The 27958-nt window shown below is 43.1% G+C and overlaps 2 protein-coding genes across 2 annotated transcripts; one reads left to right on the forward strand and one right to left on the reverse strand.

Moving 5' to 3' along the window:
• Nucleotides 1-981: 981 nt before the first annotated feature.
• On the reverse strand, nt 982-3926 carry LOC311132462 (uncharacterized protein; the record flags this gene model as incomplete). Its single annotated transcript, XM_084165749.1, has 9 exons — nt 982-1116; nt 1221-1325; nt 1432-1515; nt 2187-2276; nt 2364-2433; nt 2844-2902; nt 3470-3550; nt 3673-3720; nt 3843-3926. The coding sequence occupies 9 exons, from the start codon at nt 3924-3926 to the stop codon at nt 982-984; spliced, it is 756 nt and encodes a 251-aa protein (XP_084021875.1).
• Nucleotides 3927-11890: 7964 nt separating this feature from the next.
• On the forward strand, nt 11891-26657 carry LOC311131926 (phosphatidylinositol 4-kinase beta-like; the record flags this gene model as incomplete). Its single annotated transcript, XM_084165035.1, has 11 exons — nt 11891-12343; nt 20932-21159; nt 21421-21654; nt 21789-21898; nt 22019-22123; nt 23815-23938; nt 24052-24165; nt 24431-24582; nt 24870-25002; nt 25262-25382; nt 25535-26657. 11 exons carry the CDS (start codon nt 11891-11893, stop codon nt 25714-25716), a joined length of 1956 nt encoding a protein of 651 aa, XP_084021161.1. The 3' UTR covers nt 25717-26657.
• Between the last annotated feature and the right edge of the window lie 1301 nt (nt 26658-27958).

A 27958-nucleotide genomic window follows, 5' to 3' on the forward strand; every position in this document is an offset into this window, starting at 1 on the left:
CGATTCAGTAACATTTTAGCCAAAAATTCAACCAATATGACTGAAATAAATACCTGGATACTGGACAGTGCAGGTGAAGTTTCCTAGATTCCTGTTTCTTGTAAGGACCGCAATGGTGGCTTGATAATTTCTCGCTCGTCGGCTTCTCCTCTGTCATCCACCATGCTATGCTTTGTTGTCTTGGCGCCTTTGCGCTGCTGCTGGCGCGATGACGTCACGGATAGGCAGAGTGAATCGAGTAATGTTTAAAGCCTTTATCATTAAAAGTGCTAAGAAAAAACATCCATATAAAGTCTGACGTGCTTAAATCCAATGGGTTATTTCCTAGTATCGAAACAATCGATTTATTACATTTAAAACGATGTTAGATCGATATATGTTGTCCAAAAGGCCAACTCGCCGAGCACAGATCGATGTAGTTGGATCATAGGAATATAAATCGATACATCGATGTAGTAGATGGATCGTTACACCCCTAATAAAAACACTCCAGTGCGCAAAACAGGGGCACTGGAAAATACAAGGCACACAGGGAATATTCCCGGCGATACAAAATACATGGAGCTCCACCGAGCTTCTCTCTCCTCCACAATAAACAATCACACACAAAGACAAGGTGGCAGAGGGAACACTTATACAGGTACTAATGAGGGGATATGAACCAGGTGTGTGTAATAAACAAGACAAAACAAATGGAATGATGAGATGAGGAGCGGCAGTGGCTAGAAGGCCGGTGACGACAAACGCCGAAGCCTGCCTGAACAAGGAGAGGGGCAGCCTCGGAGGAAGTTGTGACAGATACTGTATATTTTTGAAAGAATACTATATTTCCCTTGACAGAGTAATGCTGAATGTAAAAAATGGCTCAACTTACCCCACTCTCCCCTACACATGATGTAACATTTGTTTACGATTGACAGATAATGTTTGAATGCAAAACACTTTATTTTGTGATGGGGCCCTCAGCTCAGTTTGGGAACCTTAATCCAGGCTGGACAGCAGGAACTCAACCTGTATTTCTAGATTCCGCATCACCTCCCCCGAGAGCCTCTCTGGGCTTTCATAGATTGACTCATTGAGGTTGAAGATGGATTGTAGCCATGCCTTCATCTGGTCCTGTTGACAACAGACACATCATCAACTATTATTGAGAGAGAGAGAGAGAGAGAGAGAGAGAGAGAGAGAGAGAGAGAGAGAGAGAGAGAGAGAGACAAATGTACCTTAACGAGGAGGTAGAAGTTCTCAGCAGCCTCTGTCCAGGCTCCTCCAGGAGGGTCAATCCTCATTATGACTTGCAGGAGCAGATAAAGGAAGCTACCAGGCTCCTGGAGAAGGAACAGGGGACATGAGTGAGTGTCTACAGATCTGATATGACAACAGTGTGTATAGCATAGATAAACAACAGGATGTTCCATTCTTAGGGCCACTTACAGATATAGGAAGAGATGTCTTTCCTTCTAGAAGGCTTAGTAGAACGAATTCATAAAAAACATCTGCGAAGTTGATGCGGTCGATCTGAAGTCAAACAAATAGGATAATTACATAATCTTCATTGACAAGCACTTTAGAAAGTCTCATTGAGTAGATGTTAGATGAGAAGACGGTGCCTGCAGCTAACGCTCAAGCTTGCATGTAGACCTACTCCTACGAGAGCCATCTCCTGCTCTAGTCGCTCCCTGTTTGCTGGCTCATTAATGAAGTTCACCAGTAGGTCGTAGGCCTGCTGAAACTGCCTCACATCCTCAAAACAAAACAATCATAAAATTCCTTAAAACTTAGATCATAAACTCAAAGATTCAGGTCTGTAATTCAAAGGGCCTCCGATTGTTTGGCTAGTATGACGTTGAAACTTTTCAACTAAACCCTATGAATCACTGTTGCCTAAAGGTAACCCACTGTGCAAGAACTGGTTGAATCAATGTTGTATCAATAAAAAATGTCAATGTGATGATGTTGAATCAAAGTGGGAAACTGATTGGATTTGAAAGAAGTCATCAACGTAAGGGAATTTCGTCTTTTAACCTAAATCCAATTACGTTAATTTTTGGGGGGATTTCACATTGAATTCACATTAGTTGACAACTCAACCAAATGTAAATCAAAACGAGACGTTGAAATGACATCTGTGCCCAGTGGGAACTATATATCTGGTCTGATGAACGTTGCACAATTATGTAATTGGTTACCTGCTGGTTGAGCTCGGATAGTCCACTCAACACCATCCTCCCAGCGTGGGTGAGGTAATTGAGGGAGGTACTGTCTGAGGATGTCAGAGCCTGTGAGAACAAGACAGTACATTTACAAATAGTCCAGAAATGTTCATGAAGTGAAATACAAAAGGTGCTAAATTCACATTTTCTCACCTCCATAGCACGTCTGATAGCGGCCAGCCTCAGAGAGAAGTTGGTTGTCCCTTGGTTTTCAAAGTAACGCCTGTAAATAGAAATGTTCAATAACAAATGTTCAACCTAAGAAGCTAAAACATCAGTGCCATGAAATTAAGAAATAATTTTATGTTAGCCTATATTATAACTGCAGGATTCAGAAAGACCATACCAATGTAGGATCTTAATTTGATCACTCTTTTGTTGCTGAGAATTTTCCTGCACGGCAGGAAATGCAAACTTGTAGCGTATTTGGAATTTTCAAGTTTGTAATTTCCACTTTGAAATTTTAGACTCGATTTGCCCTAACGAAAAATTTATCCTGTTGCTGGAGGATTATTTTCCTGCTGTAGCAAACTGTCTCAAATTAAGATCCTACATCTGTATAACTACAATATTGGGCAGATTATTTCAAAGCAAAGGTTTTTACTATAGATGAACACATGAAAGCGAACCCACCGCAACTGGGGCACATCTGCAGCATTATTTTGCTCCTCCACAAACTCCTCCTCAAACTCCTAAAACAGACATCACATTAACTTAAACTCTACTAAACTGCATTTCACCTGCAACATCAACTGAAGCAGACAAAACATTCAGTGACATCATAACAATACTTTCATCTTGACCTAACAACTTGACCCTTGACAGACAACACAAACCTATCGATACCAAAACAATGACACACACCTGTACACACAAGTACAAATGAAATAAGAATTATTGACTGTAGAAAGAGTTTTACCTGAGGAGTGCTGTCAGGGGTCTGGTCCTGGTCCTGGGTGGAGTGGTAAGGTGGAGGGGGACTGGGAGGGGAATCGGAAGGGAAAGGGGGAGGCGGAGAATTCTGGGGGAACTGGTGAGAGGAGCCAGAGGACGGCTCATGAGGGGTGGTGATGATGTCAGAGGTGGAGAACTGATATGCCATCATCTCATCCCCCCTCTCCTGGTACCCCTCCACTGTGGTGGAGATATCCACCTGCTGTTTAACACACAACATGTGACACTGTCAGCCCAACACTGAAAACCACCATATTGAAAACCCCTCAACCAAACACTGAAATAAATCATAACACGGGGTGTACCTGGGCATCCTCATAATAGGTGAACTCAGACCTCCTCTTGACAAGGCCGGACATGAGTCCATGGATCCTTCTACCAAGGAACTAAAAATGAGGCAAGAGATTAGAACGTGTAATTTCATTTTCTGTCAACATGTATTTATTCAAATAGGTAAATGGACATTTGCCACTTTACATTTTTTCTGTGAAAAATTGCCTGACTGTACCTTAATACCAATCAGCTTCTTGTTGGTGAGGACCACCTGGACGAGACCCTTTAAAAGAGACAGAGAAACATTACATTTCATCCAGGAAATATAAGTAGACCTATAGCATGTGCGTCATTTGACACAAATCAGGTGCATTTGAGACGAAAGACCAGTTGAGAATCTCTCACCCATGGGTCCAGGATTTTTTCCTGGATGACTCTGCTCCACCACAGCTGCTTCTCCACTCCCCTCACAATGCACAGGTGATGCATGTCCTCTTCATTTTGCTATAAAGAAAAAACTCCTTCAGTCTCCAGACCTCTCTCTATATGTTAGCTGTAGATGTCTATAACATTTGGCAGGCGATTTCAGTTCTGAGTATAATCCCTGGCAGTGATATAGAGCCCACATGATGTTCGTACGACAAGTTTCCCCTAGGTTTCAATTAGGGACAGACATACAAAAGAAAACCCAGAGACAATTGGGAGTTCAAATACACAGGTGTGTTCATATATGTTAAGAATATGTCTGAAGTACCTGCACTCGTCCATAATGGATATTCCAGTAATGGAAATTAAACGAACCCCAGTTCCCAACCAGCTGCAACTTCTCATAGGGAAAACCAGAGTCTTCCCTATTTGGCTGAAAAACAAAGACATCCCCTAATTATAGAGATTGCTCTGTGATTAATAAGACACACAATTGTGGAGATAGAGGACATGGTAATGTGTACTATTACTAATCAGCTATGACTGTCTAATAATGTGATTGACTACCTGTGAATGGCTATCTGAAGGTGCTGACAGTTCGTCAAGCACTAGCCTCCCAGCTTCAGTGAGGTGAATGGTAGGCTCCTCAATAACCAATTTGGAAGTCTGTGAAAAAAAAGGGAACAGGGTAAAGTAAATTCTCCCTATAAGATCAGATGAGCTTTGGTTAATAATGTGTTTGGTTACCTGTGTGTTTAACACTGCAAGCTCAGTTACCAGCATTCTCCCAGCACGAGTGAGGTAGTAGACTGGTTTGGCCTTGGAGAAGACAGGCTATGAAGACAAGGGAATATGTTTTTTCATTATGTGGTTTTATAGAAAACTAGTGACTTGATGTTAATCTTTAATATCCTCTAAAGACCAGAGAGTATCAGAATGGATAGACTCACAAAGATAGGAACACACAAGGGTCCAGACCAAGGGATTAAAGCCAGACAGGACCGGTGCCCAACCTCCTCATCAACGTACTAAGGAACAAGACAGGATCAATTTAAGAGTCAGTTTGAATGATAGACTGGTACTGTATAGGAGTAAAATATTGGTATAGGGAAGATTGCAAGAGGAGGCCACTGCAATGATAATAGTTGAAATACACAGGTCTGAGATATAAATGTTAAGAACATGTCTGAAGTACCTGCAGATGAATGGCTACCTCTTCAAGCTGAGAGGACAGTTCATCCAATACCATCATGCCAGCACGAGAGATGAAAATGTGCTGCTCAGTCTTGCAAATCTGTAAGAAAATGAGGGAACAGTTTTAAGGGCATCAAAGTATCCCACTACCATAGTAGATACTGAAGGTAATCCTGCCAATTAGATAAAATGAGCTTTGTCCAATAATCTGCATGGTTACCTGTGTGTTTAACACTGCCAGCTCTCTCACCAGCATCCGTCCAGCATGGGTAAGGTAATAAGTTGGCTGCAGTGTTACAGACTATTACAAAAATAGGGAATATGTTTACAGAAATGTATTTTCATATTGTTCTACAGAAAGCATCATGTTTATGTTTAAGTTACATAAACCAGTCTAAAGACCAAAGAGTATCAGAATGGATGGACTTACATAGCTGGGAACCCACAGAGGACCAGACCAAGGGATTAAAGCCAGACAGGTCCGCTGCCCAACCTCCTCATCCACATACTAAGGAACAAGACAGGATCAAATTAAAAGTCAGTTTGAATGATAGACAGGTAGCCTATAGGTCTGACAGACTGCTATAGGGAGGATCACAAGAGGAGGCTACTGCATGATAGATTCTGAGACACTACACAGGTCTGTGTTGAAAGGTTAAGGAAACATCTGAGGTACCTGCATATGAATGGCTACCTGTTCATTTTGAGAGGACAGTTCATTCCATACCATCCTCCTAGCTATCTGTGATAAAATGAGGGAACGAACATCAAAGTATTTCACTACCGTAGTGGATACTGAAGGTAATCCTGCCTATTAGATCAGATGAGCTTTGTCCAATAATCTGCATGGTTACCTGCGTGTTTAACACTGCCAGCTCTCTCAGCAGCATCCTCCCAGCATGGGTAAGGTAATATGTTGGCTGCAGTTATAAAAAATAGGGAATATGTTTACAGAAATGTATTTCCATATTGTTCTTCAGAAAACGTCATGTTTATGTTTAAAGTACATTAACCAGTTTTAAGACCAGAGAGAAGACCAAAGAGTATCAGAATGGATGGACTTACAGAGCTGGGAACCCACAGAGGTCCAGACCAAGGGATTAAAGCCAGACAGGGCCGGTGCCCAACCTCCTCAACCACATACTAAGGAAGAAAATCAGGATCAATTTATGAGTCAGTAAAATGACAGTTTGAATGACAGATTGTTATTGAACAAATCCTGCTAATGAAGCAGTATTGTTATAGCCTGGGTGCCAGTCTGTTTCAGCTCTCTGTCCACTCCTTATGGGATTGTGATGCCAATATCATATTGCCACGATGGAATTGGCAAGAGAGCAGAAAGACTGGCACCCAAGCTATTGATAGGCCTGCAGCATTCTTACCTGAACAAGGACTGGGTCCTCCTGGTCCAGGGTGGGCTCATTATCTTTATGAAAAACAATAAAGGATTGTTTTCTCTAAGTTTAAGAAATACTAGCTACAAGACACCAGACATCTGTCCATGTAGTTAGGCTGATCATATATTTACTTGTGTTTTATATTGTATGACATCAAATGTATTTATGTGTCTGCATAATGTACCAACATGTTCAATTAAACCTAAAGCAAAGGTTTGGTTTCAAAGGAGCAAGTTTGTTTGTTGTTGTTAATCTAGGGCTACACTGTAAAAAATGTAATCACCATGATTGCTACCTAAATGACACCCTATTCCCTATTTAGTGCACTACTTTTGACCAGCGCCTTTTAACCATAGAACTATGGGTCCTGGTCAAAATAAGAAATAGGGTATTGGGTGGCATTTGGGACTATTACTATTTAGACATTGTCAAATATGTAAACTTACCCTCCTCAACCGTGACAACACGGTCCACGCTCTCCACGGTGGCCAGTGCATCCTCACCGATACCGTAATATTTGCTATAAAAGTAGACTGCCGAACCGGACGCAAACAACAGGCCAGCTGCACTCAGAAGCGGCCTCTCGCGGAGGAATCTCAGCGGGGTCGCTGTCAACAAACGACTGAACATAGACCTACTCATTATCGCTCTACATACTGCAGTGATTTTGACTGAGTTCAAAACCATCTGACAATTCTTTCTTAGAATTACAGGGTTTTATAGGGACCATTAATACGTCAAATTCTTCCATAAGTCATGGTTGGCTATGTCACAATGGGACAAACATGTTTATCAAACTGATTAAAAAACACTCAACAGTGACATCAATTAAATTGAATTTTGAGCATGATTTGGGAGTTTATACAATTGTAAACTATGAAACCATTGTTTAGAGAACAGTAGGAGTATAACCATTTAGAAAATACTGTATCAATGGCTCTGAGTAGGAGTAGAAGGGACAGCGTCACAATGCGCTCGCCATGGTTCTGAAAAATAACGTTGCTGCGTTCATCAGCTCTGTGATGTTCTAGGCGGAGACACTCACTGAACCACTCACTTTCACGTTCAAGGTGTCAAAGCGTTCAACCAACATGCATTGGACTAAAACATCATTCAAATAGTTACTAAAAAGCCTACAGATATGTTTTACATTATTATTTTAAATCTCCTGCATAAATCAGCTGAGATAGCCTACTCTTCTCATCTCTTCGCCCTCCTGCCCTGGTGGTTATATCTGAGCGTTTTGATAACTGATTGATAATTTGGATTATTCATATCCAAAGTGAAATGCTGATTGTGTCATATTTATAATGTAGGCCTAGTAGCCCACGTTTCATGACATAACCCTAATCCTAAAATAGACTAAAATTGAAACCCTGGGCGAGCACACAAGCTCTGGCTGTACAGCCGGCAACAATAATACATCCAAAGAGGGTGGCTGTTGAGGAAAACCAGTACACCAACACACATCTTCATTAGGAGATAAAAGTAATCAGAGGCTAAAAGAAAATGGCAGACAATAGAAATCGAATGCGTATGTTACGGCTGGTTAGTGTTTTAATTACGAAGGACTCCCACAAATCTATTGTCTCTCTAAAAAACTGTAGGCTGCATATTGGTGGTCAAAGTGGTCGAAACGGTGTAGTGATCCTCGCTAATACAGTGAGCCACATTACAATTCTGACCAAGTGGGTTAAATCTGTTGGAGCGATGCGTAGGGTGTGTGCCTTTCACGCATGTAACCTGGGTTCGCTTCCCCGCCCCTTGTTTGCTACACTATTTTAGGAAAGGGACATCTTCATGACCAACAATCTTACTCTAAAAACGTTTGTGAAAAAAGTTTGGTCAGTCTGTGAAAGTTAGAAAAGGTTGGTTAGTCTGTGAAAGTTAGAAACTTCCAGCAGGAATTGACAGTCATGAGTCAAGGTGGTTGGATTATATAGCTACAGTGGTGCTATGGTTCCAAAAGTGCTGGTGATAAAATTAACATTACTGGCATACACATTTCAAAACAAAAGCCTATGATCAGGTATGGAGTTTTGGAAATGTTGTTAAACCCAACAGTCTATACTCTATAGCACAAAGTGTGATGTCCCCAATGATAAAATTGCATGTTACTCTAATTGTGAGATGTGTTACAGTTTACAATAGGCTACTTGGGTCTACTATACCTTCATCCTTTATTAAAGCATTCGGTTGCTAGCATTATCTCCACAAGCAAGGGTATCCTGGGGAAAGACAAATCTTCTCCTCCCAGTAGACTAACTGAATCAAAGCCTCTAACATTACTGCTAGATAGCCATGTAAACACGAACCTCAGTGGCAGAGCTAAAGCTCATCTGAGATCTTGCATAGGCTGCTGTTTACCATAATCAGGATATTTTTTTACAAACCTTGGCGATACTTTCTTTGTTCTCGATTCGGAAGAAACTTGTCTCTTATGAACATATGTGTGCAGTTGCAGGTGGAACTCCAAAAAACAGAGAATATTCAGAAAAATATTAAATCCACTTTTTGTATTGAGCGATTCGCATAGAAACGACTAGTTACTGCAACGGTGTTGGGAAATGTGAGATGTGCACAGCTAAAATGCCGAGGACTGTGCAAAAGGTGGATTTAATATATTTTTTGTCAAATTTTCTCTAGTTTTTGGAGTATGCTACCTGTAACTGCACACAGACGTTTATAAGAGACACATTTCTTCCTAGGTTAGGGGTCTATAATTGTAAAATAAATGTGTTTGATTGAATAACTAGCCTAATCTAACTATCGTGGTCATACATCTGGACTCTTCATCATCATCATCAACACTTTGAATTACTAAGGAATATTCCTATAGCAACTGGTTGCTAGGGGAAACGAGACACTAGCATTATCCTCTTGTTGTGAGACTGAGAGGAAGGATTGGAGAAGTGCACGAGGAGGGGTGGGAAGCAGAGAAGACGGAGCATGGTTGAAATTCCACCAAATGGATAAGAAGAGGCAGACAAAGTTTGACACATTTATGTTTTCAGTGGTTGACCGACACGAATGAACGAGTAAACCTTGTTTTAGCCTAGTGAAGTATCACAAATTAATACCTCAGTATTAATTATCCACTGCACGGAATCTCCATGAGGGCACAAGTCTGCATGACGATTTTCGCGTAAAGAGAGGCAGCGCGGGAGAGCTGACTTGTCGCCTGGCAGGTATGTTCTGCTATTTTGAATAAAGCTAGCCATATAGCTAATATACGTTTTAGGCTATTATTAATTTCGTATAGCTAACTAAATAAATGAAGCTATCTAACAGCAATGCTGTTGTGGTCTTACACATGTAATAATTACAACCAGGAGCCTATAATGAAGGAAGTCAGCTTTTCAGTCAGTCCTATCATTTAAATTGAAAATAGGTTATTATAACACAAGGTAAACACACATTTACAATAATTGTTAGGTCTATGTTTTTAACCAAAAATGTACTGATACAAGTACAGAAACATTCATAGCCAGAGGCAACCTAGGCTACACTGCAATTAACACTATACTTATTATACACGCTATGTTCTACAGTGCTGATTCTAAGAACAAGGTTAATTCCCATAAAGTATTAGTATCTCTGTCTCTATCACATACATGCATGGCCAAGGAAGATAGGTTGCATAAACAGATACAAATATAGAGCGATAAGGCGCAAGGGGAAGAGAATAAACAGTGAGAGGGCAAGAATTGGTGAGTACGCTCTGTCCTGTAAATGCCAGAGCACATCAGCGCCGGAGCTACATCTAGTTTGATGTAAGGAAGTAGCCTACTCGATTGCCTATCCAGGGGCCTTGTATGTGATCAGACCTGTTGAAGGTGGGGTTCGTGTGTGAATGTGAGTATGAAAGTGTGAGTATGTATAGCTGTAAGTATGAGAACGTATCAGTGTACCATACCCCGTTCAAAGGCACTTAAATATTTTGTCTTGCCCATTGACCATCTGAATGGCACACATACACAATCCATGTCTCCAGGCTTTAACCTCTCCTCCCCTTCATCTACGCTGATTTGAAGTGGATTTAACAAGTGACATCAATAGGATAATAGCTTTCCCCTGGTCTGTCATGGAAAGAGCCATCAAAGATGGAGCAGAAAAAGATGGAAAATGAGAGACAGAAGTAGGAGAAGAACAAGAAGTTGGGACAAAAGAGGCATTACAAAGATATGAAGTTTAAGAAGGCCCAGAAGGATTTCATAAAGGAGAAATGGGTCAAGGTAGTCAGAAACAAGTATCTGGCTGCTTTTAAGAGTGAGAACGAGTGGGACAAACTTACACAGCAACGGATTAAAGCTGACTAGAAGAAACAGGAGGACCTCAAGACAAAGGAAGATATGAGAAAGGTGGAAACCAAAGAACACAAAGGCAGCCAGAAGAGAAGAGGCTGCAAGGGAAGAAAAACCTATGATTGGTTTTGGAAAAACTGCAATGGTCCTGCAACAAGTGGAAAATAAATATGTGTGTTTGTATGCGTGAGTAACTTCCATTTTAGTGTCCGGTTCCACTGTAACCCTTTAAGAACATTCAAAAACGTTTCCACAATAATTAGAAAATGGAGCTTGGCAGGTAAAAACAACAGATATCAAACCAGCTGTGTACAGTATCATTACATATTGGTTGAATGAGTCAATTGTGAAATAATGAATGACATTCACCAGACAAATTAGTCATTGGACACCATGAGTTTGTTTAGATTTTCCTTTACTGACATGACAAATTAAATACAAAGCAAGAAGTGGCGACGATTAAGACTTCAAGGTGTGGTCTAGTACTGTAGTGTATTGCTGAAATTCCCTCCCCCTGAAGCTACTTCAAAAGGGCCTGTATATCCGACCTTCGCAAAACTGCAGTAACCGCCTGAACTGACCTTTGTTCGTAAGTACTGTAAATCAAATGCCGACTTCTCATAGTTGGTTCAAGTCCCAGGTTTGCTTAAAAACCTTAGTGTAGTCAACATGATTTTCCTGTGTTTTATATATATTCCACACTGAGGTTGGAATAACAGTGAAATTCTGAAAGATTACAATGCCGTTTTTAGTGTAAGAGCCATTTTAAAAGACGCCTGAAATGTCATTCTATGGTGGTGAGACGAAATGTTGGCCTGCCTGGTGACATCACACCTCCAAACCGCTGTCAATAACAGCTAGTTTTCCCCTCCCCACTCACACCACTCCCAGACAGTCCTATCAAAATTCTTGCTTGAGAAATGTCTCTTTGCTAAGAAGCTATTAGTTTCTTTTTGACCATTTTAATTTAAAATAAATCACAGTAAGGTACTTAATTGTTACCCAGAAACTATTTTAAATTGAGATAAAACAGCTGCATTGGACCTTTAAATGGGACTCTTCTTCTCTTACTCCCATATAGTCATCTTTAACTTTAGCTCTAATTTTAACCAAACTTTTTTGCATCTCCTATATGGACGAGGATATGGGCGACGCCATCCGGCCCTACGTGGTGCACCGCTGCCGCCAGAGCATTGCCTTCTCCCTGCAGACGGCATGGCTGCTCGGCGCCTACTCCTCCGACATGCACATCTCTACCCAGCGCCACTCGCGCGGCACCAAGCTGCGCAAGCTAATCCTCTCAGACGAACTAAAGCCCCACTCAGCTTCTAAAGGTATGGGTCCCGCCGGTGCTGCGGACGCCAGCCCTGGGCTGCGGGACGTTGCCCACATTCGACACCACCAGAGGCACACCGTGGAGCCGCCCCCGGCCCCCGACAGCCAAATCATCCCTGCCGATGCCTACCTCTCGCCTTCCAAGCGGACACATCAGCGATCCAAGTCGGACGCCACGCATTGCACAAGCCTGGGGAGTAGCCTCAGGAGAACAGCCAGCAACCCCAAGGTGGAAAGCGGCTACGATGAGGTGAGTACCTTTTTTAACATATTTTGTCATACAAAAAGAGGGAAGGGAGAGTGGGATCAGAGTTGTAGAGTATAGAATGTCTTTGTACGTTTTTTAATCTTTAATAGTAGGCCTGTTGCATACATGTTCTCTTTTATAGTCCCTATGGATGATAAAGCACAGGAAACCCTGAGTAACCTGAATACCAAGTTTTTCTCCATCTGTGTGTCAGTAGTAAATGGTTGTCCTACATAACACTGTGGGATTCAGCAAGGGAAACTTGGATCAGCCATGCTGGAGTGTGCTGAGTCAGCAATACTTTTTATTATTCGCAGGTGCAGCGTTTGCTTGCGACTTGCAGGCTCGTCTTCCATGTCTCACAATAATATTACTTGTGCAAAAACTGTTCTGTCAAAATTGAATATTCTTTGGGAGCCCAAGAGTACGAGTTTTGGACATTGAGGAGCGTTATAACAGCTCTTTCTATGGTCTAGCCAGACTACCCTCAGTCTAACTAATAAAGAAGGGGGTGGGGTTAGGTAGCATCTGTCCCACATCTCCAGAGTTCCCTCCCTATTGTTTTGGGCGTGCAGTGTCCTCCCTCTCCTTTTTGGCTGGACTTCTCAGCTAGATTGCTCTGCAGCTGGTGTGAGGTTGAGGGTGGGTCCCTCTCGAATGAAGAGCTTGGTGAAAAAATTGGTCACTTTCTATCATTGCAGACATTGGATTGTTTAGCAGATGCTATTGTGAGCATGTTTGTGTTGGGGCAGGATTTGTGTCAGTGTTGACGAGCGATATGGTTCTTGTGGAAGTTTTCTGCTTCCTCTTGTCTGGCCTTTCTCTCGGTCTCACTGATTGTCTGGCTTGCAACCTTCTGTCAGTCCTCTCTCTCTCTCATCAGGGGATCAGTTATTTTATGAGAAATCAAATTGGGTAGTTTTAGATGGGACAAGGTCCTGAACTATAGCAGAAAGATGGTCCCTATCCCCTCGTTCAACGCTTTCTTGGACTCTCCCAGGCATCTTGCTGTGTTATGCATTTTCTCCCTACTACCAATGTTTCCTCTCACCTCTAGTCTCTCTCTATTCTGTTTTTTGTGCCTGTTTTTGTCATCCTTTTTAAAAATCCTCTACCCATCCCTCTCTCAGCTAATCTCCTCTCCTTCTCTTTCGCTCTCCCTCACTCTGTTTTCCTCCCCTCCCTTCCCCACGTATGCCTGCATCAAACCTCCCTGCTGATGTTGTTGTGGCCAGTGATCCCTGTTTAATCTGTGTCTGTGCTGTGAAGAATCCTGTAGGGCAGGTGGAGCACATTAACAATCCACAGAATGCAACCAACAGCCCAAAGGAGTTCAAGGGCACTTCGCTTTATTGACTTTGCTCTTTAGGATGTATTAGCAAAGATGGGCAGAAACTGCTTCTCCAATAGAAATCCCCGATCACGCTTGTAGGTGATGTTTTGGCAACGTTAGCTAGCTAAGCTCATGTGCAGAAACACATCGTCGGGTTTAACGGTCGTGCAGGCCGTCAAATCAAAGGCACATAGATTCAAGCTAGGCTTAAGTAGCGGAAACTGTCATTACTACAACCTCATGAAAGTGACAGGTTTTTATTTTCAACAAAAACAACTTTATATCAAAGTTTTTGTCAAATAAAAACCTGTCACTTTCATGAGGTTGTAGTAATGACAGTTTCCGCTACTTAAGCCTAGCTTGAATCTGTGTTGCATTTAGATTTCGAGAAACTTAACAACTAAGAATACATTTTTCACTTCTCCCATTAACTTACCAAACCCTGGTCTGGTCTGCTGAGTCTGCTTCGCAAACATTATGGGAAGTCTCGCGTGTTGCGCCTCTGGGTTTAGAAACTCTGTGGTATTAGTACACAGTGATCACTAGTTGGATGCCAAGCAGTCCATTTTGCTTTGATAATAAATACTGTACTGATAGTCCTTATTGATAAGGCTTCACACGCCATCTTGTTAGTCCTGGTTATTGGCCTAAGGACTGACCTGACTAATTTTGTTTTGATCTTTTTACTTGGCCTCTGGCTGGATTGCAACAGTGAGGAAAAACCAAGAGGCACCAATCACAGTGAAGAGGAAGAAGAATGCTGTGAAATATGTCCACAATTTTGAGCCGCGCTGTAATGTGAGTGGGACCACCCCTGCAGTGCAGATTGGGTGGGTGTTGCATTACAGCCCTTTTTTGTTTACAGTCTGGGCTCAGCTGTCAGTGCCCAGGTATGCCCTCTCCGCCTCACTACTTCCCTCTTCCTGCCCACCTCGCGTCGTCTTGGCAACATAGCCGCCGGGCTGAGGCACTGTGGTGGATTCAGATAGCACCATTTTCCCCCCAGAGTGGGATTCAATGGAAACATACATGAGGGGTTTAACTACAGATGCAGCTGTCGCTTTACACTAATTATTTCTGTTTCTATATACACTACCGTTCAAAAGTTTGGGGTCACTTAGAAATGTCCTTGTTTTTGAAAGAAAAGCATTTTCTTTGTCCATTTTTAAAATAACATCAAATTGATCAGAAATACAGTGTAGACATTGTTAATGTTGTAGCTGGAAACGGCAGATTTTTAATGGAATATCTACATAGGCGTACAGAGGCCCATTATCAGCAACCATCTGTCCTGTGTTCCAATGGCACGTTGTGTTTGCTAATCCAAGTTTATCATTTTAAAAGGCTAATTGATCATTAGAAAACCCTTTTGCAATTATTTTAGCACAGCTGAAAACTGTTGTGCTGATTTTAAAGGAGCAATAAAACTGGCCTTCTTGAGTCTAGTTGAGTATCTGGAGCATCAGCAATTGTGGGTTCGATTACAGGCTCAAAATGGCCAGAAACAAACAACTTTCTTCTGAAACTCGTCAGTCTATTCTTGTTCTGAGAACTGAAGGCTATTCCATGCGAGAAATGCCAAGAAACTGAAGATCTTGTACAACGCTGTGTACTACTCCCTTCACAGAACAGCGCTCTAACCAGAATAGAAAGCGCGTATTACACTGTATTTCTGATCAATTTGATGTTATTTTAATGGACAAAAAAATTGCTTTTCTTTTGAAAACAAGGACATTTCTAAGTGACCCCAAACTTTTGAACAGTAGTGTGTGTGTGTATATATATGTCAGAATTACATGGCCAGTATTGAATAGAGGAGAATCCTAGCAAATTCTGAGCGTTTGAGAGACTGTTTTACAACCGGAGTATGCAATATTGGTTTCATCAACACACCTGTATCAACTGCATGTCGGCCATTTGCGGTTATACGTGAGTGCCGGTGGAAAGTTTATCTGGATATAGGACATCTGACATGACAATGACATTAATACATGCTAATAGTTAACTAGCGAGAACCAGCCACTCACTATGTTTTGAAATGGCTATCTAGTTAGTCTATAGGCGAAATCATTATTTTACCTGCTGCGCAATGTCTCTCACCCCCTCTCTCCTCTGGCAACTGCCCACTTGAACACATGCAGGTGATGGACACACCATGACTTTTCCAAGATTTTCATTGCTGATCAAAAATTGGCTATAACTGGGTAAATAGCTCACTAACTAGCAATCAATATCAACATGTTCACGTGGAGCTAGTCTCGCTTTGATCTCAAAAACACATCTTGCGACTGCATGATTGAAAGACCACTCGTGCCTGTAGGCCTACAATAACAGAGGACACTTTGATCAAATTCTGATTGGGGTAGCATAATTGTTAGATTTTTGTGATTTTTAGCGTGATTTATTATTATTTTTTACTTATCCGTTCGGTCAAGCATTATTCACTTGAACATAAAGACGTTCGGTGGCAGGCAAATGCCTCAACATTGATTTGACTGCTGTAAAATCAGTTGTAGGTCTTTAGACTGACTTCCTTATCAGATAGGCTAGTACAGAGGAGCTATGCGTTGTCACCCGATTTTAGCTCCGCCCTTACAAAATGGTATTCTAACACATCGCCCTGTGTTCAACAATCACCTGGACAACAAGTGCAAAGGACGTCTGCTCTACTGCTGACGTACATGCACACAGAGAAAATGCATTTCTGCCACACCTTGTTGTGTTCTGCAGGTAACCCAAGCCTCAGGCTCGGTCTCCCTGTCGACTCTATCCCCAAGGCAGTTGTCATCAGCAACGTGTACTTTGGTTACATGTCTATTGGGTGAGCAGTTACTGTCTATACAGGTACATTCCGGAAAGTATCCTACAGCTAATTGCTCATTTTAGGCTAGACTCCTGAAATGCATTACATATTTGAAAATCTAATCAGCATGAGAATTACATTTTCAGTTATTTCGATCCAGTTGCGGTCAAATACACTATATATATACAAAAGTATGTGGACACCCCTTCAAATTAGTGGATTTGGCTATTTCAGCCACACCTGTTGCTGACAGGTGTATAAAATTTAGCACAGCCATGTGATCTCCATAGACAAACCATGGCAGTAGAATTACCTTACTGAAGAGCTCAGTGACTTTCTACGTGGCACCGTCATAGGATGCCACCTTTCCAACAAGTCAGTTTGTCAAATTCCTGCCCTGCTAGAGCTTCCCCGGTAAACTGTAAGTACTGTTATTGTGAAGTGGAAACGTCTAGGAGCAACAACGGCTCAGCCGCAAAGTGGTAGGCCACACAAGCTCACTGAACGAGACCGGCGAGTGCTGAAGCGCATGGCGCATAAAAATCGTCTGTCTTCGGGTTCCAAACTGCCTCTGGAAGCAACGTGAAGTGGGTTCCCATGGCCGAGCAGCTGCACACAAGCCTAAGATCACCATACGCAATGCCAAGTGTCGGCTGGAGTGGTGTAAAGCTCACCGCCATTGGACTCTGGAGCAGTGGAAACGCGTTCTCTGGAGTGATGAATCATGCTTCACCATTTGGCAGTCCGACGGACTAATCTAGGTTTGGCGGATGCCAGGAGAACGCTACCTGCCCAAATGCATAGTGCCAACTGTAAAGTTTGGTGGAGGATGAATAATGGTCTGGGGCTGTTTTTCATGGTTCGGGCTAAGCCCTTTAGTTCCAGTGAAGGGAAATCTTAACGCTACAGCATACAATGACATTCTAGACGATTCTGTGCTTCCAACTTTGTGGCAACAGTTTGGGGAAGGCCCTTTCCTGTTTCAGCATGACAATGACCCTGTGCACAAAGCGAGGTCTGTACAGAAATGGTTTGTTGAGATCGGTGTGGAAGAACTTGACTGGCCTGCACAGAGCCCTGTCCTCAACCCCATCGAACACCTTTGGGATGAATTGGAACGCTGACTGCGAGCCAGGCCTAATCGCCCAACATCAGTGCCCGACCTCACGAATGCTCTTGTGGTTGAGTAGAAGCAAGTACCCGCAGCAATGTTCCAACATCTTCCAACATGCCCACGATTTTGTAATGAGATATTTGACAAGCAGGTGTCTACATACTTTTGGTAATGTAGTGTATATTGTCACCCTTGCACTTTACAATGGAGTGCAATAGAGCAGAAGACTCGTTTGCTACAACACCTTGCTTGTTTCAGCAAGGAGCAAAGTTTCATCATGTTGTTGAGTCCATGAACAGTTGTTCCACAAAAAAAAAGAGGGGTTATTTTATTTTTGTGCCGGCTTCATCCATAACCGAGTGGCGCAGTGGTCTAAGGCACTGCATCTCAGTGCTTGAGGCGTCACTACAGACCCCCTGGTTCGATTCCAGGCTGTATCACAACTTGCCGTGATTGGGAGTCCCATAGGGCGGTGCAGAATTGGCCCAGCGTCGTCTGGGTTTGGCTGGTGTAGGCCGTCATTGTAAATAAGAATATGTTCTTAACTGACTTTGCCTAGTTAAATAAAGGTAAAATATATACGGTAATTGTGCCAGCCCTAACAGGACTCGACTCTATATGATAGAGCAGATATCCACTCTACCTTTTCAAATCTATGAATTACATTTTGGGAAGTGTTACCCAGCCACTTGGAACACCAATTATTTTGCCTCGTTAAGCATGGGTCCAGAATCAGTTGTTTTGAATAGGGAAATTCGATCCCAGTAACACTCGGGGACCCTTCCTCAACAGAACGTCCTGTCCACTCTGGAAGTGATGTCAGGAAGTCATGACGTTTGGTCATGATCCAGAAAATACACTTCTTCACAGGAAAGGCATTTTGACATTTGACTACAAAAGTAGAATGCTAAGGAAGCTGCTTGGTTTGCCTGTCAACACAAAAAGACCAAGGACATGCTATGAAATACAGTTTCCTCGACCTGGAAAATCTGTGGTTTTGAATAGGCCTAACTAGGGCTGTGGCGGTCATGAAATTTTGGCAGGCGGTAATTGTCATGCAAATGACTGCCGGTCTCACGGTAATTGACCGTTAATTAACATAAACATGTTTAGCGCGCTTTTGGAACATCTAGATTTTAAAAAGTCAAAGTACATTTTTAATATAGCCATCACAATAAAATCCATTATTGATTTAGTTGTGATAGGCTAATAAACCAGGGAATGTCTTAGAAATCAAAACATAAAGGGCTGCATGATGCAACTCTATATATTGATGATTTGGAGAGGGGGAGATCTAATCAATGGAAGATGGAATTAAAAGTGAAATGAGAGGCTACAACAACCAAAAGCCAACGGGTATGCTGCTATTTACGCTATAGTCTGAGTGGAGTTATGTGTAGGCTAACGGTAGGACGGTGAAAAGCGCAGTAATGTTATGGCTAGGCTCAATTAGCCGAGTTAGCTAGCTTCTCTCAGTTTGATACAGTCAAGACAGGTACTGAATAATCGGATTGGATGATAAATAACTAGCAAGAAGTTAACAGTGGTTGCGGTCTCTCTCTCAGGCTCATGGTGCTTACTCATACATTCACACACACACTGAACGGCCTCGCTCTCGCTCTCTCCCCTCCCATGGGTCCGGTTGAATAAAGTAGCAAAACAATTGGCTTTTCTGCTGCTTCCCTCACTCGGATCAGACCAGTTGTCCTTTCGGGAGAGTTTTTAAAAATGAATGCATATTGGGTCCGGGGCTTTCCCGTGTCCATTTCGGAACAGGAACTGTAACTCCCATAATTATTTGTCCTCATCATTCAGATTATTCAAATTAAATCATTATGTGATTAGAGGGACAATAGAGCACTGAGTTCCAGGCCATTAGCAAGTTTGGTAGGCTATCCATCAGCACCGTTCATTTGCGCAGTTTTGGATTGGGAGTACCTTTACCAACGGGAATTTAACTGCGGTCACGACTCGTGACTGGCGGTAATAAGGTCACCGCAACAGCCCTAGCCCTAATCTGTGTGTCAACGCCACCTCTAGGCTCTGTTTCAATGTCCACACCAACTAGCACATGTATGCATTGGGCATGATTTCTTTGTGGTATAAAAGTATGGACATTGGCATGTAGTGCAATGGTCTCAACCCCTTGGGTTGTTTTTCTCTCTGTAATCGGATAACTTGCTTCATGTTTTTGAAAAATGCTTCTGGGAGTTTTGGAATGGGGAGACTCAGCTAAATGTAAAGACACCTGGAGTAACCTTTACTGAAGGAGAGTCAGTCAAAGTCAGTCATAATTACACACGTTTACACATTTTACATGGTAGTCCTAAGCAACAAATACGCCACTGGCAGTAGTTCATGTGGCAAAAATTGGCCTACCTGGTATTAAAGGTAGACTCAGTGGGATGACGTAGATGCAGAAAGTAAACAGCATAGTGGGTCAATTTCCACAACAACTAAGAGCGTTGAAGTGCGAGGCTCAACTTCTCCGCTGTTTTGGTCCCTTGGCTACCATGCTGTAACAGTGCGACTGTGTGAGCAAAGTATTTTATCTCGCTCATCTCAATATCTCCTGTGCTGCTCGTGGCAACATACATTTCACTGAGTCTACCTTTAACTAAGAACTAACAAATTAACCTTTTTTTCTTGTGTGTTAAGTATTTTAACAAAAATGTTAACTGTCCCATATGTTAGCCTACTTAATTGGAACTTGTTTCCATAACAAAACAAAATGTAAGTACTTTTTTTATATAGTAACCTTATGATTGAGATGTTATCTAATTTCAAAGTAGCCTTAATGGTGGACTGTAGAACAAAGGACTTCCTAGATTTGTACTTTGACCTACTATAATGGTATTGAATATTGCTCATACTTTAAATATGAAGATATTGGACACCATAAATTGACTAAACATCTCCAAGGCCCAAGAGCTTGTTTGGTATCTGGGTTTCGCTCAAGTCTCTCATTTTAACCATTGTGGTACTGATCTCTGGTGCTAGTATGTGGTACTGCAATGGGTTGACAGAATTTAATTTATTTGCTTCTTTCTCCCTGTGCCCATGCATTCTTAGTCTTATACCTCCCCTTGGTTTTCTCTTCAGATTCCGCTCCTAAAACATCCTTCTTTCAATTCCCATCATACCTATCTTCCTCCCTCCTTTCTCAGCCTCTTTTTTTTTTTGTGTGTGCAGTCATTCAAGGAAGGACCCTAAAAAAAAGATGTGCCACTTGTTATTTGCTGTAGCTTGTTGTAAATGTCTTCAGAACACAAAAAGACATCTGTCTTGATCTAGATTCTAACCAGCTCTCCTCCTCCTAACCTCGCTCCTCCTCTCTGTAGCCGTTGCGCCTGACGCTGCAGAGGGAGTTCATCAAGTCTCTGATGGGCATCGGAAAGCGGCTGGCCACGCTGCCCACCAAGGAGCAGAAGACCTCGCAGCTCATCTCAGAGCTGTCACAGCTCAACCACAAGCTGCCAGCCCGCGTCTGGCTGCCCACTGCAGCCTTCGACCACCACGTGGTGCGCATTCCCCACACACAGGCCGTGGTGCTCAACTCCAAAGATAAGGTGAGGCAACTTGTTGTAATACACATGTATAAGGAGGTACACACACACAACAGGCTCAAAAAACAAGGTGACCAGAATGCCTAGTAGTTTGACACAATTAATTAGTTAACTCATTTGTTAGTTTATTTATTTCCTGAGGAGCCTGGAGTTTAGATGGAGTGGGCCCCAATGCTCTTTGTCAATGGGACTTCTTGCATAAATGTACCTTACAAAAATAGGTCTAGAACTCCAGTGACCTCTTCATTCTCCCCTTCCTCTCAGGCCCCGTACATCATCTACGTGGAGGTGCTGGAGTGCGAGAGGTTCGAGACGTCCGGCATTCCCCTGCGCATCCCGGAGACATGCATCCGCAGCGTCCGCTCTGTGGACAACCTCCTCCCGGAGTGCGTTGGCATCACAGCCAAGCAGCGCGCCGGCAGTTTCTCCACCGTGCCCAACTACGACAACGACGACGAGGCCTGGGCCGTGGATGACATCGGCAAGTTGGAAGTGGAGGTAGGTACCCATGGCAACCACATGGTGGCACCGTCTGACTTTAAGTCACATTTTGATGACTAGGTTGTTGGGGAAGGAGGAGGTGAATCAGATTTGAATGTACTTTTAACTCTGGGGTCCTTCTATGGTTCCAGCTCCCAGAAGGCCACACCAGTAGCAGTGACAACATCTCCCAGTTCTCTGTGGACAGCATCACCAGCACGGAGAGCAAGGAGCCTGTCTTCATCGCCGCTGGCGACATCAGGTACAGGGTCACTGCCTGACAGAATTGCCCTGCTAGCTTGTAGTTTCTCTTTAAGACTTTCTTGTTATAGAGTTTTGGTCTGGATAGCTGTTTTACAACCGCATGTTTCTTTTGTCTTAGGCGACGTCTATCAGAGAACCTGGCCCACACCCCCACAACGTTCCGGAAAGATCCGGAGGACCCGTCCGCTGTGGCGCTCAAGGAGCCCTGGCAGGAGAAAGTCAGGTGGGTGATTGGTACATAGAAATATACACTGCTCAAAAAAATTAAGGGAACACTAAAATAACACATCCTAGATCTGAATGAATGAAATGATCTTATTAAATACTTTTTTCTTTACATAGTTGAATGTGCTGACAACAAAATCACACAAAAATTATCAATGGAAATCAAATTTATCAACCCATGGCGGTCTGGATTTGGAGTCACCCTCAAAATTAAAGTGGAAAACCACACTACAGGCTGATCCATCTTTGCTGTAATGTCCTTAAAACAAGTCAAAATGAGGCTCAGTAGTGTGTGTGTGTGGCCTCCACGTGCCTGTATGCCCTCCCTACAACGTCTGGGCATGCTCCTGATGAGGTGGCGGATGGTCTCCTGAGGGATCTCCTCCCAGACCTGGACTAAAGCATCCGCCAACTCCTGGACAGTCTGTGGTGCAACGTGGCGTTGGTGGATGGAGCGAGACATGATGTCCCAGATGTGCTCAATTGGATTCAGTCATAGCATCAATGCCTTCCTCTTGCAGGAACTGCAGACACACTCCAGCCACATGAGGTCTAGCATTGTCTTGCATTAGGAGGAACCCAGGGCCAGCATATGGTCTCACAAGGGGTCTGAGGATCTCATCTCGGTACCTAATGGCAGTCAGGCTACCTCTGGCGAGCACATGGAGGGCTGTGCAGCCCCCCAAAGAAATGCCACCCCACACCATGACTGACCCACCACCAAACCGGTCATGCTGGAGGATGTTGCAGGCAGCAGAACGTTCTCCACGGCGTCTCCAGACTCGGTCACGTGCTCAGTGTGAACCTGCTTTCATCTGTGAAGAGCACAGGGCGCCAGTGGCGAATTTGCCAATCTTGGTGTTCTCTGGCAAATGCCAAACGTCCTGCACGGTGTTGGGCTGTAAGCACAACCCCCACCTGTGGACGTCGGGCCCTCATACCACCCTCATGGAGTCTGTTTCTGACCGTTTGAGCAGACACATGCACATTTGTGGCCTGCTGGAGGTCATTTTGCAGGGCTCTGGCAGTGCTCCTCCTGCTCCTCCTTGCACAAAGGCGGAGGTAGCGGTCCTGCTGCTGGGTTGTTGCCCTCCTACGGCCTCCTCCACGTCTCCTGATGTACTGGCCTGTCTCCTGGTAGCGCCTCCATGCTCTGGACACTACGCTGACAGACACAGCAAACCTTCTTGCCACAGCTCGCATTGATGTGCCATCCTGGATGAGCTGCACTACCTGAGCCACTTGTGTGGGTTGTAGACTCCGTCTCATGCTACCACTACCAAAACATCAGCCAGGAAGCATAGGAACTGAGAAGTGGTCTGTGGTCACCACCTGCAGAACCACTCCTTTATTGGGGGTGTCTTGCTAATTGCCTATAATTTCCACCTGTTGTCTATTCCATTTGCACAACAGCATGTGAAATATATTGTCAATCAGTGTTGCTTCCTAAGTGGACAGTTTGATTTCACAGAAGTGTGATTGACTTGGAGTTACATTGTGTTGTTTAAGTGTTCCCTTTATTTTTTTGAGCAGTGTAATTACTAGAAGAGACAAAATGGATGGGCATACACAATCCCCCACCCGAGGATACATGTCTGTCCCACTTAGTGCAGCGAAGACAACACATTGTGGCATTGTAAAGTCATTTGCTGTGTCTCACTATTTCTTTCCGCTCTCTCCATCCCTCAGGCGGATAAGGGAGGGCTCCCCTTACGGTCACCTGCCAAACTGGCGGCTGCTGTCGGTCATCGTGAAGTGTGGGGACGACCTGAGGCAAGAGCTACTGGCCTTCCAGGTGCTCAGCCAGCTACAGGTACTTGACTCTCCACAGTAGATTCCCATTCCACAGAAATGCTCTGAATTATTTATTCTTATTAGCATTCGTTCAATCACTAATTCGCTCCACTACTCCCCTTTCCTCTCCAGTCCATCTGGGAGCAGGAGCACGTCCCCCTGTGGATAAAGCCCTATAAGATCCTGGTGATGTCATCGGACAGCGGGATGATCGAGCCCGTGCTGAACGCTGTCTCTCTGCACCAGGTGAGCAGAGAAAATGAGATGGACCCAATTGTGCACTTGAAATCTCATGACAAAGTTGCCTAACAATAACTTAAAGCCGAGTTGTTTAGCTATGTAATCCAGTACCTCTTGGGATGAAAGATTTTGATAATCTAAGTAATGGTTGATCACGCACTGGAATTTCGTGTCAGTTGCTAATTCTAATGGAATGCCGTGTCGGTAGCTTTTTCTAATGGAATACTGTGTCTGTTGCTATTTCATACAAAATGCTGTTTCTGTGCTCCAGGTGAGGAAGCAGAGCCAGCTGTCTCTGCTGGACTACTTCCTGCAGGAGCACGGCAGCTACACCACCGAGGCCTTCCTCACCGCCCAGTGCAACTTTGTGGAGAGCTGCGCCGGCTACAGTCTCATCTGCTACCTGCTGCAGGTTAAAGACAGGTGGGCAGCCCTCCCTTTTCACCCCTCTTCAGTTTCACTCGTTACATTACTCACATGTTCCATTTCCCCTCTTAGCTTCCTTTGTCTTTGAGCCTGTTTGGCTACATTTACACAGGCTGCACAATTCTGATCTTTTGCCAATAATTGGGCAGAAGGTCAGAATTGGGCTGCCTGTGTAAACACAGTTTTTGTGGTCTGATATCAACTACCACATCCCACCCTCTCCTCTATTCCTATACCCTTTACTCAGTTCCCCTATCCCTCATCTCCTTTCTGTCTTTCTCCAGACACAATGGAAACATCCTCCTGGACTCGGAGGGCCACATAATCCACATTGACTTTGGCTTCATCCTGTCCAGCTCGCCCAGGAACCTGGGCTTTGAGACCTCCGCTTTTAAGCTCACCAGCGAATTTGTGGATGTGAGTCAAATGAATTATACTGCATGCGAATTTGCATTGTCATATAAGTGTAAACTGGAGAACACTGTGGAATTGATCATACAACTAGCTGCCTAACAATCTAGCTAGAAACCTCACAAAATGTTCACTGCATAAATGCATACATTTGTTAGTGTTCAAAGATGCTATTAGCGAGTTTGCTGGTTAGCTGCAGTAGCCTGCATAACCTGTTGGTTTTTTATGTGTAAAGACTAACCTCTGTTGTCTGTGGTTCTCTCAGGTGATGGGAGGCCTGGATGGAGACATGTTCAACTACTACAAGATGCTGATGCTCCAGGGCCTGATAGCTGCTCGCAAACACATGGAGAAGGTGGTCCAAATAGTGGAGATCATGCAGCAAGGTACTGTTAGCTAAAACGGTATATTAGCATGACCAGTGTGTTGTGGTGTTTTTCCATAAACATTATCTATCTGCCCGGTTTCTCTGTGGTCTTGGGATTGCAACTCCTCTGACTCCCTCTCCCTGGGTCTCCCCTCTCTCCTCCCCCACCAGGCTCTCACCTACCCTGCTTCCATGGCTCCAGCACCATCCGCTACCTGAAGGAACGTTTCCACATGAGCCTGACGGAGGAGCAGCTACAGGTGCTGGTGGAGCAGATGGTGGATGGCTCCATGCGCTCCATCACCACCAAGCTTTACGACGGCTTCCAGTACTTCACCAACGGCATCATGTGAACAGTTCGACACCAAACTCTACTACATGGGACAACCACATGGGAGAGCAAGCAAACATACATATAAAGATGGTGGTGAACATGTGCATATGGACTCACGCATGTGTGCTTGCCATAGCAGCACATTTAGGAAAATGGACTTGTGTATAGACTAGTGCTACAGGACCTGTTTGCAAACTCGGTATGTTCTTTGTCTTAGACGGACCACTGTTTACCCCCTCCTTGTTTTGGCCTTGTGGAGGGGGAGTCCGCACCTCCTCTCCCTCTTGTCCTCCTATCCATAGGACATTTACCGCATTGACTGTTCTAAAACGAGGCATAACGCACAGTTCAAATCACACACGAAAAGGATAAGTATCAATATCGGAGAAGGTACTTCATTGAAAAGGGGGAGGGGCAATGTGGTAGTGGTCTATATTCAGAGGAGCCAAGAAGACTTTTCTCAGAATGGATGAAAAATGAATAACTGTAGATCAATTGTGCAAGAGCATCACAAAGCAGTACATATAGAATATATGTACTTATTTTTGTTCTTAGAGCAAAATTGACTTTGAGAAGTTGAGAAACCACTATGTAACGACAACGAAAGCACAAGACATATCAATTGCTGAGGTTTTCTAATGGACATTTTCTTTGTTCTCTGAAAGTTCTGTGGTTATCAAGAATGAGCCAACCCGAAGAGAGGGGAAAAAGGACTATAACAACCATTGGTGTATGAGTGTTATCTGTCTGGAAAACAACTCCTTAATCCAAGGTTTTTATGTGTTTTGAACGATGTTTAAACTTGAACTGGAAAATTGAACTAGGACCAACTAATCTCTTATTAGGGGTCCAAGCATGCAGCAAAGCTGCTGGTTGTATGTGTTTTTGTTCCCATCCTTAATAGCAGGTGCAGTTTCATTTCAATCTGGGTTTTGGACAACTGGGGCTCATTCAGTAGAGCACATCTGTAACGCACTGTAACGCCAAAACAATTGTTATAGATAGAAATGCAATGAATAGAAAAAAGACTGTTCTCAATCGTCACAGTTCAATTCTCTAGGGACTCTTGTCCTTACTGAATAAGCACCATGCAACAGTCTGTCTAGTATGTGAAACCATCAGGAAAGGGCAGGACATTTTACCATTTGAATATGCCGACTGTGTCATACCAACATGCATCATGTAGATATTTTCTAGTTTCACTCTGTAAACCACCATACTTGAAGGAACATTAATGTAGTAATGAGCCTCATGCACTTGATGTGTTGTTTACATTGTTCCAAAGTGTCAGAATTAATAATAATGATAATAATAATAACCCTGCTTTTTCTTGATATCCTTCTTATTTTTATTATTACTAATATTATTATGATCATCATTATAATAAGTATTGCCATTATCATTAGTAGGCTTAGTATAGCAGCCCGAGCTGTAGGCCTAAGAGCATATCCTGTTTAGTCTTAATACTGTAACTTATTTAGGCCTATATTTCAATGCTTATATAGGCTACTGTATCAATCAATCTTTCATTCGTTCATGTCATCACACAGCATATGAGTCATTCATGATTTGAAATGCAATCAAGCATGTTAGTTTTAAAATAAAATAAAGCGAGCTTAGAATAATTAGCTTAAACAATAAGCCGTTACATTTCGGAAATTGCATTCACAAATGAATGTGACTGTTTTTAGTCTTTGCTGTGATAAAGGCTTAGCAAAAAAAACATTATAACAAACTCTCTGGTACGCTTATAATGTAGTTATTGTTGTTTACGTTGTTCCAAAAGGTCCGAAAATTATATTGTAATCTACGCAGAATATTTTCCACAACTAGTTAAATTTATTCCACACATTGACTTCCCCTTGACCTCATGAGCAACCAGTAAACATCCCCAGTTTCGAGTTTATTTGTCACGTCCTGCACCCCTGCAGTCTCTATGTGGACACAGAGGAGGGTGAGCCTCAAAGAGTTAATACTATGGTCAGGGTCAGGAAATGCTCTGCAGATGGGGAGGGTATTTCCCACAAAGTGGATTTCTTGATTATTATACCATTGAATAAAGAGGCAAGTTAACTCAGAATACTACACCAATACCTGTGCAGTAGCAATGTAATGTCATATAGTATTTTAATTGTTTAGTAAATACATAGAAATGGAGATATGCTGTTTTGGTGTACCTCAAGATTGTATCACTCTCTCTCTCTCTCACACACACACACACACACACACACACACACACACACACGCACACGCACACGCAC

This window comes from Coregonus lavaretus (genome assembly GCF_964263955.1).
Source record: "Coregonus lavaretus genome assembly, chromosome: 7".
Lineage (NCBI taxonomy): Eukaryota > Metazoa > Chordata > Actinopteri > Salmoniformes > Salmonidae > Coregonus > Coregonus lavaretus.